At 53.5% G+C, this 11,105-nt stretch overlaps 1 protein-coding gene across 1 annotated transcript in view; it reads right to left on the reverse strand.

Annotated features, from left to right (window-relative positions):
* The window catches only part of sptbn4b (spectrin, beta, non-erythrocytic 4b), a gene marked incomplete at its 5' end in the record, with an annotated part of 283,604 nt that extends 276,200 nt beyond the window's left edge, over positions 1-7,404 (reverse strand). The window contains 2 exons of the mRNA XM_072489877.1: positions 509-626; positions 7,214-7,404. Of these exons, the coding sequence (XP_072345978.1) occupies positions 509-626; positions 7,214-7,404 (309 nt within the window). The remainder of the gene's footprint in view (positions 1-508; positions 627-7,213) is intronic.
* Between the last annotated feature and the right edge of the window lie 3,701 nt (positions 7,405-11,105).

Genomic DNA, 11,105 nt, shown 5'->3' on the forward strand with positions numbered 1-11,105 from the left:
CGTTGTTTTGGAACCTCTTTTAAACCTTTCGTCAACTTTTGTGCTGTATGAGAAGAAAGTGCCGATCGGTTGCCAAGCGGACTCTGATTGGTAGACTGATGGCTGACAGTCAACTGCTAAGCATTATTTGGAAATTTAAACAAGGCAGCTTGACCCTGATTGGTCACGCCAGCGCCCTGAGGAATGAACCAGTGAATGGCTGTCAGTTATTGTGTTCAGCTGAGGGCAGCATGGTGGCGCAATGGTTAGCACTACAGCCTCATGCCGCCGAAGACCCGGATTCGATCACGGCCCCGGGTCACTGTCCGTGTGGAGTTTGCACATTCTCCCCATGTCTACGCGAGTCTCACCCCCACAACCCAAAGATGTGCAGGGTAGATGGATTTGTCACTCTAAAGTGCCCCTTAATTGAAAAAATTAAAACTAATGCTGTTCAGCGGAAACAGGTGCAATGTGTGTACATGCCCTTTCTGTCTGCAAAGAACATATGCAGCCAGCGGACACTCACCCTGTTGATGTCAGAGATCAGTTTGCCCTCATGTGGCAGGTAAAGCTTCTGGTTGTTGGCCCGGAGTTTGCTCTGAATGGTGAACAGCAGGACTTCCAGATTCCCCTTCTCCTCGAACCTGAACACACAATAACAACTTATATTTGCATAGCGCCTTCAACACACCGAGCTGCGCAAGGAGATATTTCAAGTCAGATGCCCAAAGGACTCGGCCAAAGAGATTTGGAGAAGCGTCTTCAGGGAGGCAGAGAGGTGTAGGGAGGGAATTCCTGAAAAAAAAATCTCCGTCTTAAATGGGTGAGCCCTTATTTTTCAACAGTTACCCCCTCGTTCTCGATCCTCCCACAAGAGGGAAGCATCTTTTCCACATCAGTCCTGTCAATGACCCCTTAGAATCTCAAGAGGGCAAAATGTAAAAGGTACACCGATAACCCCAGAGGAGGATATTACAGAGATAGGGAGAGCGGGGGGAGGGGGGGAGGGGAGGGGGGCGGGGGGGGGGGGGGGGGGGAGAATTTGAAAAGAAGGATGAGAATGTTAAAATCAGGATGTTGCTTCACTGGGAGCCGGTGTAGATTAGCGAGCGCAGGGGGTTGAGAAGGAAATAGAATATAGAACATAGAACAGTACAGCACAGTACAGGCCCTTCAGCCCACAATGTTGTGCCGACCATTTATCCTAATCTAAGATCAACCTAACCTACACCCCTTCAATTTACTGCTGTCCATGTGCCTGTCTAAGAGTCGCTTAAATGTCCCCAATGACTCTGACTCCACCACCTCTGCTGGCAGTGCATTCCACACACCCACCACTCTCTGTGTAAAGAACCTCTGACATCTCCCCTATACCTTCCTCCAATCACCTTTAAATTATCTCCCCTCGTGACAGCCATTTCCACCCTGGGGAAAAGTCTCTGGCTGTCCACTCTGTCCATGCCTCTCATCACCTTGTACACCTCTATCAAGTCACCTCTCTGCCTTCTTCGCTCCAGTGAGAAAAGCCCTAGCTCCCGCAACCTTTCTTCATAAGACATGCCCTCCAGTCCAGGCAGCATCCTGGTAAATCTCCTCTGTACCCTCTCCAAAGCATCCACATCCTTCCAATAATGAGGCGACCAGAACTGGACACAATATTCCAAGTGTGGTCTAACTAGAGTTTTATAAAGCTGCAGCAAGACCTCGCGGCTCTTAAACTCAATCCCCCTGTTAATGAAAACCATCACACCATACGCCTTCTTAACAACCCTGTCAACCTGGTGGCAACTTTGAGGGATCTATGTTTGTGGACCCCAAGATCCCTCTGTTCCTCCACATTTCCAAGAATCCTGCCTTTAACCCTGTCTTCAGCATTGAAATTCGATCTTCCAAAATGAATCACTTCCCATTTATCAAGGTTGAACTCCATCTGCCACTTCTCAGCCCAGCTCTGCATCCTGTCAATGTCCTGTTGTAACCTGCAACGACCCTCAACACTATCAACAACTCCCCCAACCTTCGTGTCATCAGCAAACTTACTAACCCACCCTTCCACTTCCTCATCCAAGTCATTTATAAAAACCACAAAGAGCAGAGGTCCCAGAACAGATCCTTGCGGGACACTACTGGTCACCGACCTCCAGGCGGAATACTTTCCATCCATTACCACTCGCTGTCTTCCTTCGGCCAGCCAATTCTGTATCCAGACAGCCAAATTTCCCTGTATCCCATGCCCAACATTCTGAATGAGCCTACCATGGGAATCCTTATCAAATGCCTTACTGAAATCCATATGCACCACATCCACTGCCCGATGTTCATCAATGTGTCTCGTCATACCCTCAAAGAATTCAATGAGGCTTGTGAGGCATGACCTGCCCCTCACAAAACCATGCTGACTATATTTAATCAAACTATGTTTTTCTAAATAATCATAAATCCTATCTCTCAGAATCCTTTCCAATATTTTGCTCACCACAGACATAAGACTGATGGGTCTGTAATTCCCAGGGATTTCCCTATTCCTTTTCTTGAACAGGGGAACAACATTCGCCTCCCTCCAATCATCCGGTACTAATCCAGTGGAGAGGGAGGACGCAAAAATCATCGCCAACGGCGCACCAATCTCCTCCCTCGCTTCCCGTAGTAACCTTGGGTATATTCCGTCAGGCCCAGGGGACTTATCTATCCTGATGCTTTTCATAATTTCCAGCACATCCTCCTTCTTAATATGAACCTGTTTGAGTCTATTAACCTGGTTCACACTGTTCTCATGAGCAACAAGGTCCCTCGCTCTCGTGAATACTGAAGCAAAATATTCATTTAGGGCCTCCCCCATCTCCTCAGACTCGAGGCACAAGTTTTCTCCACTATCCCTGATCGGCCCTACTCTCACTCTGATCATCCTCTTATTTCTCACAAGTGTAGAACGCCTTGGGGTTTTCCCTAATCCTTCCCGCCAGGGCTTTTTCATGCCCCCTTCTAGCTCTCCTCAGTCCATTTTTGAGTTCCTTCCTGGCTACCTTGTAACCCTCTAGAGCCGAGTCAGATCCTTGCTTCCTCAACCTTACGTAAGCTTCCTTCTTCCTCTTGACTAGAAGCTCCACTTCTCTTGTCATCCAAGGCTCCTTCACCTTCCCATTCCTTCCTCGTCTCAGTGGGACAAAATTATTCAGCACTCGCAGCAAGTGCTCCTTAAACAATCCCCACATTACTGTTGTGCATTTCCCCAAGAACAGCTGTTCGCACTTTGTGCTCCTTAGCTCCTGTCTAAAGCAGTATAATTTCCCCTCCCCCAATTAAATACCTTCCCATACTGTGTGTTCCTATCCCTCTCCATGACTATGGTAAAAGTCAAGGAGCTCTGGTCACTGTCACCGAAATGCTCTCCCACCGAGACATCTGACACCTGGTCTAGTTCGTTGCCGAGCACCAAGTCCAATATGGCCTCCCCTCTAGTCGGCCTATCTACATATTGAGTCAGGAATCCTTCCTGTACACACCTGACAAAATCTGCTCCATCCAAACTATTTGCACTAAGGAGGTTCCAGTCAATATTAGGGAAGTTGAAGTCACCCATGACAACAACTCTGTTACCTCTGCACCTTTCTAAGATCTGCCGCCCAATCTGTCCCTCTATCTCTCTGTTGCTATTGGGGGGGTCTATAGAAAACTCCCAATAAAGTGACTGCTCACTGGAATGTACTGGGAGCACGCGGGCAATGGAGTCTTGGGAAACACCAATTTATAGAGTCATAGATGTTTACAGCATGGAAACAGGCCCTTCGGCCCAGCTGGTCCATGCCGCCCAGTTTCTATCACTAAGCTAGTCCCACTTGCCCGCATTTGGCCCATATCCCTCTATACCCACCCTGCCCATGTAACTGTCGAAGTGCTTTTTAAAGGACAAAATTGTACCCACCTCTACCACTGCCTCTACCACTGCCCGTTCCAGACACTCACCACCCTCTGTGTGAAGAAATTTCCCCTCTGGTCCCTTTTGTATCTCTCTCCCCTCTCACCTTAAACCTATGCCCTCTAGTTCCAGACTCCTCGACCTTTGGGGAAAGATGTTGACTATCTACCTTATCTATGCACCTCATTATTTTATAGACCTCTATAAGTTCACCCCTCAGCCTCCTATGCTCCAGGGAAGAAAGTCCCAGTCTATCCAGCCTCTCCTTATAACTCAGACCATCAAGTCCCGGTAACATCCTCGTAAATCCCTTCTGCACTCTTTCTAGTTTAACAATATCCTTCCTATAATCGGGTGACCAGAACTGAACACAGTATTCCATGTGTGGTCTTACCAATGTCTTGTACAACTTCAACAAGAGTTGACGGAGGGCAGAACGTGGGAGTCCAGCCAGGAGTGTGCTGGAAAAGACGCGTCTGGGGTGGGGTAAGAAAGGTTTGGATGAGGGTTTCAGCAGTGGGTGAGCTGAGATGGGGGAGGTGATGCCAGGATGGATAGAGGCGGAAAGAGGCTGACCCAGTTATGGTGCAAGTGCGAGGTCGGAGGGTAAAACGTGACCCCAGGGTCGTGAACTCGCTGGATTCATCTCAGACTGCCGCCAGGGAGAGGGGTGGAGTTTGTGACCGGGGAACGGGGGTTGGGGGCGGGGACCGAAAACACGTGGCTTCAATCTTCCAAATATTTAATGTGGATAAATAATTCTTCAGGCCCGAGCCCCACACCACTGCTGCCGACGCACAGAAACAGCCAGAGAGTTTATCCCACGATCGCCTTCGGCGCAACTCAGCAAACCCACGTCCTACAATCACTGAGATTGGTGTGGACTCCATTCCTGACCCGGGGAGGGGGGGGGACATGCCCCAGGAAGGTAACGGTCCACACAGCTATGGCTCCATGGTCGCACTCTCACCGCTGACACAGAAGGTCAAGTTACCAACTAGGGACCCTGAACCCATAACCTTGGCAGAAATTGCATTTGCTGAGGGATAATCTGACCCTCGGGGGGCATCACGGGAACAGATGATCAGGCCATTGGAATTTGTGGTGTGTTTCCAACAGTGGCTCCAGTTCAAAAGGTAGCCCCTTGCCCGGAAAGCATTCTGGGATGTCCCGAGGAGCTGACGGGCGGCGCAAAAATGCAAAGCGGCTGTTATTGGATGCGCCACCTTCCTCACGTGTGGGTCCTGTAGCTAAGGCTCCGTCACACCTTCCCCAGGAGGAGCTCGTTAGCACAGCAGCAGACAACTGCTCCATCAACACGGCGCGGAGCGCGTTTCCGCGGGCAACTCGGTGCTGTTGGGCCTAGCCAAACTCAACCCCGGGTGTCGCTGCCAACGATGGGAGGCAAGAGGGCAGTGATATTGCCATTGGACCAGTAATCTAGAGGTCTAGAGCACTGGTTTCCAAACTGTTGACTGGTCCATGAGAGTACGGCAGGTAGTCCATGAAGAAAAAAAATACAATTTACGTGTACCCCGTACGTATAGATGTCGGCAACACAGAAAAGGCCTTTCGGCCCATCTCGTCTGTGCCGGTCAGAAACAACCGCCTAAGTATCATTGATATTACATTATTATTCGCAATGTATGTGTGTGTGTGTGTGTGTGTGCGTCATGAGCTATTTGAAATAGCTGCGTTTTTAATAACCGTTGATATATAAGTTTTGACTCCGCCGGTTTTGTACAAAATAATGTTTAAATCGGCCTGCGGACATTGTGATCCGCAAAGGATTTTGATGATCTATGGGTGCTCATAAAGGAAAGGATTGGGGACCGCTGCCCGAGGGAATGTCCTGGGATCTCCACAGCCGGTGTAAAATTTGAATTCAATAAATAATCTCGGAATGAAAAGTCTAATGACGTTTAATGGCTTTAGCACGGTGGCCCCACAGCGCCAGGGACCCAGGTTCGATTCCCGGCTTGGGTCACTGTCTGTGCGGAGTCTGCACGTTCTCCCCGTGTCTGCGTGGATTTCCTCCGGGGGCTCCGGTTTCCTCCCGCAGTCCAAAGATGTGCAGGTTAGCTGGATTGGCAGTGCTAAATTACCCCCTGAAGTGTTCAAAGATGTGCAGGTTACGGGACGAGCATCGGGTGAGGTGGGCAGGGGTGTGGGCCTGTGGTCAAATGGCCTCCTTCTGCACTGTAGGGATTCTATGATTCCATGAATGCGCTGGGAATATCAGATCTCCCAACAAACCTTGGGAGGAATGAGAGGGTCTCATGCACACCCTGCACGGTCGGAAGGGGGTACAGGTTGGAAGGTGCAATTACACAAAGACAACTTAATAGATGGGGAGCTGGCAGGGGGTTTTGGGGTCAGTGAGCACAAGGGTGTTAGACTTAAATGGAATACAGCACAAGCAGACAAGTTGTAATTTATCGTGTGGCCGTGTGTGAGACACTGTCTATATACTGGCACACATTTACATTTGTACCAGGCAATAACCATCTCCAACTCCAGAGGATCACCTTTGACATACAATGGCATTACCATCACTGAATCCCCACAATAAACATCCGAGGGTTACTGTTCACCAGAACCTGAACTGGGCCAGCCATATAAATACCGTGGCTACAAGAGCAGGTTAGAGGTTGGGAATCCTGCAGCGGACAACTCACCTCTTGACTCCCAAAGTCTGTTAACCATCTGCAATGCACAAGTCAGGGGTGTGATGGAATACTCCCCTCTTGCCTGGATGAGCGCAGCTCCAACAAGACTCAAGAAGCTCCACACCATCCAGGACAAAGCAGCCCCGCTTGACTGCTCCCCCTTCCACAAACATTTACTCCCTCCACCACCACGCACAGCGGCAGCCGTGTGTAACGTCTACAATTTGCACGGCAGTAGCTCCTCGAGGTTTCTTAGACAGCACCTAGAAGGACAAGAGCAGCAGATACCTGGGGAACCCCACCGCCTGCAAGTTCCCCTCCAAGCCATTCCCCATCCTGACTTGGAAATATGTCTGCCGCTCCTTCGCTGTCACTGGGTCAAAGTTCAGGAACTCCCTCCCTAACAGCGCTGTGGGTGTACCTACACCACGGCGGTTCAAGATGGCAGCTCACCACCACCTTCTCGAGGGGCAATTTGGGATGGGCAATAAATGCTGGGCCTGGCCTGCGACAGACACATCCCGTGATCGCGCTCAAAACACCTCCCCTCCCCATTCCTGTTCACCAATACGCTCTGTCCACAGTCAGGAACCCTGTGCCGATGACGATAGCCAGTGCCTGTATTTTTCCCAGTCTCAGTGCTTACTTTAAAGGTTTCTCCACAGTGCAGTAGGCCGTGAAGGCTTGCAGTTGTTGTTGAACTCCCGTTAATGAATTTGCAAATCGCTGATTGCTAATAAGAGCGATGGTTTGCTCAATCCATTCGAGCAGTGCAGATGCTAAGGTTTCATATCGTGCTATAATCTGCCCAATCTCTAGAGTTTTGTCCAGGACCTGTCAGAAAGAGAAAGAGTGAGAGCGAGAGAGAGAGGTGGACAAATTGAGAGCGAGTACAACAGAGAGGGAGATGGAAATAAAGAGAGATAGAGAGAGAAGGCTGGGGCATCCGGTTGTGCTCAAAAACTTTAGGCTCTCTATTCCTCACCAGTGCCCATGGCAACTCAATGCCAACTCACCCAGTACACCATAGGCAGCCCTCAGGAGCCATGTGGAGATGAAAAAAAATAAACTTGTAAAAAGCTAATACTGTGCAGATTTGATACACTATACGGACTCCCATTCATCGAAGCATCAAAGGTTTTAAATCTCCTCAAGTTGTTAATCCATCATAAAAACAAACTTCTGTTGCAATAACCGGCGGCTGAAGGCTGCATTTTAAAATTTTAAAGAGCAGGGGATTTAAAAAGCTTCAGATCATCACAGTTTTACAGACCTTTTCTGCCTTCAAGAATGTTTGCATCTACTCCATCAATGTGTGATTCCCACATGCAGGTTAAGGCCCTCGCAAACAAAACGGGGTCTGTTTGAACGCAGCGCTGAGTTCAAATAGAACTGCTGAGTCCAGGAGCGGGGTTCCTCGATCACCGAAATCCCGTTCGGCGATCGGCCGGAGAATCCACTTATACGCTGGAATCGGGGGCGCCGGCGTTTTTGCAATGCTCCTCCCCTGCATAAACGGCACACTCGGGGAGTTCGCCGCACACCACCAGGACAGCCTCAGGACGTCACCTGAGGCCCTCCCCCGATGCTCCGCCCCCGATGGGTCGAGTCCCCTAGGGCGGAGGGTGCAACTTTTGGGGGTCTTGCCTGGCAGCTGGGGACTGTGTCCAGCACCGCCACACTCGCGGGGGGGGGTCCGTTCCGCTGGCAGGGGGGGCTTCGCAGGGGCTGGAGGACTGGCGGGGGGTGGTCCCGGGGGTGGCGAGGGGGGGGGGGTTACAGGGGGGCAGGTTTGGCAGGCCGGGTCCGCACACGGCCGGTGCCATGTTGAAGGACGCGGCCGCCACAGGCCGTTCCCGCGCGCACGCGCAGCCAAGGATCTGGCCATTCTGCGGCCGTATCCGCCAGTAGATCCGGGGGCTCTACGTTGCGCGGCTGCTAGCCCCCCACCGGGCGGAGCTCCAGCGTAAAAGGGGATCCGGCAGGCATAGCCGCAGAACCGGAGAATCCAGCCCCAGGTCTCCTTTCCGTGGGTTTCACATTCCTTCCCTTTTCCCGCCAGGCAAAAATGGCATCTGTCGGAAATAGGGGCGGAACTTCCACATCCAGCTCCCACCTACTGGGTTCCCAAGTCTGCAAATACTTGGCCCAGAATGGGAGATAGCAAGATACGGAGAGCGAGAGAGACAAAAAGGTCGGGTTAAAGTGAGTGATGGACACACTAATGCACAAAGGGCTAGAGGCATAAGCAAGAAAGAAACATGAGCTAAAACAGAGATAGAGCAGCACATAAAATAGAGACAGAGGGTGAACAAAATTAGAGATACCCGGAGAGACAGTGAGAGACTGTGGGAGGCAGTGGGAGACCGTGGGAGACTGAGGGAGACTGAGAGAGACTGTGGGTGACTGTGGGAGACTGAGGGAGACCGTGGGAGACTGAGGGAGACTGAGAGAGACTGTGAGAGACGGTGGGAGGCTGTGGGAGACAGTGGGGAGACTGTGGGAGGCGGTGGGAGACTGTGGGAGGCGGTGGGAGACTGAGGGAGACTGAGAGAGACTGTGAGAGACGGTGGGAGGCTGTGGGAGACAGTGGGAGACTGAGGGAGACTGAGAGAGACTGTGGGAGGCAGTGGGAGACTGAGGGAGACTGAGAGAGACGGTGGGAGGCTGTGGGAGACAGTGGGAGACTGTGGGAGGCAGTGGGCGACTGTGGGAGACAGTGGGAGGCTGTGGGAGACAGTGGGAAAATATGGGAGACTGTGGGACACTGTGGGAGGCAGTGGGAGACTGAGGGAGACTGTGGGAGGCAGTGGGAGACTGAGGGAGACTGTGGGAGGCAGTGGGAGACCGTGGGACACTGTGGGAGGCTGTGGGAGACAGTGGGAAAATATGGGAGACTGTGGGAGGCAGTGGGAGGCAGTGGGAGACTGAGGGAGACTGTGAGAGACGGTGGGAGGCTGTGGGAGACAGTGGGAGACTGTGGGACACTGTGGGAGGCAGTGGGAGACTGTGGGAGACAGTGGGAGGCTGTGGGAGACAGTGGGAAAATATGGGAGACTGTGGGACACTGTGGGAGGCAGTGGGAGACTGAGGGAGACTGTGGGAGGCAGTGGGAGACTGAGGGAGACTGTGGGAGGCAGTGGGAGACCGTGGGGAGGCTGTGGGAGACAGTGGGAAAGTCTGGGAGACAGTGGGAAAATCTGGGAGACTGTGGGAGACAGTTGGAGGCTGTGGGAGACAGTGTGAGACAGAGGGAGACTGTGAGAGACTCTGGGAGACAGTGGGAGACTGTGGGAGACAGTGGGAGGCAGTGGGAGGCAGTGGGAGATGGTGGGAGATGGTGTGGGACAATGAGCAGATGAGAGACACACGAGAAGCAATGGGGAGGTCAGGACCAAGTGGGAATCACATGTAGATTCTGTGCCCAATGTTGTACAATCACGCCCCCTGCCCGATCTCCCAGAGGCAGCCAATCTAACCAGAGGCAGTGGGTTGGCTATGAAGGCGGCTGGGAAAATGAGGAGGGGCTATTTAAAGGAGGCATTAATAGACCCTTCCTGGTCTGCCCAGCAGAAAGCTGATGTTAGAGAACGGACACAGTAGGCACAGGGAGAGGGGCAGCTCTGATATCAAGAAGATCCCTGCGTTATCAGAGAATGGCCCCCAACTGCGATATTAGGTGGCAAAAGTTGGCATCGGAAAAGCCAGCCAAAGTTCTTCCCTGTCTGTCCCTGGGATGTTTCCCCGGCGGGTGGGAATGCATCAGTTTCACGCAGATCCACCGCTGCCCAACGCCCCCCCAACCCACTGCCCCATGCCCCCCCCACCCCTGCCCCAACGTCCCCCCACCCCCTGCCCCAACGTCCCCCCACCCCCTGCCCCAACGTCCCCCCACCCCCTGCCCCAACGCCCCCCCACCCACTGCCCCAACGCCCCCCCACCCCCTGCCCCAACGCCCCCCCCACCCCCTGCCCCAACGTCCCCCCACCCCCAGCCCCAACGCCCCCCACCACCTGCCCCAACGCCCCCCCCACACCATGCCCCAACGTCCCCCCACCCCCTGCCCCAACGTCCCACCACCCCCTGCCCCAACGTCCCCCCACCCCCTGCCCCAACGCCCCCCACCCCCTGCCCCAACGCCCCCCCACTCCCTGCCCCAACGTCCCCCCACCCACTGCCCCAACGTCCCCCCACCGCCTGCCCCAACGCCCCCCCCACCCCCTGCCCCAACGCCCCCCCACCCCCCTGCCCAAACGTCCCCCCACCCCCTGCCCCAACGCCCCCCCACCCCCTTCCCCAACGCCCCCCCACCCCCTGCCCCAACGTCCCCCCAACCCCCTGCCCCAATGCCCACTCCCACCCCCTACCCCAACGCCCCCCCAACCCACTGTCCCAACATCCCCCACCCCCTGCCCCAACATTCCCCCACCCCCCTGCCCCAACGCCCCCCCCACCCCTGCCCCAATGCCCACCCCCACCCCCTGCCCCAACGCCCCCCAACCCACTCCTCCAACATCCCCCCACCCACTGCCCCAACG

The sequence above is a fragment of the Scyliorhinus torazame genome, chromosome 25 (assembly GCF_047496885.1).
Source record: "Scyliorhinus torazame isolate Kashiwa2021f chromosome 25, sScyTor2.1, whole genome shotgun sequence".
In the NCBI taxonomy this organism is placed as follows: Eukaryota; Metazoa; Chordata; class Chondrichthyes; order Carcharhiniformes; family Scyliorhinidae; genus Scyliorhinus; species Scyliorhinus torazame.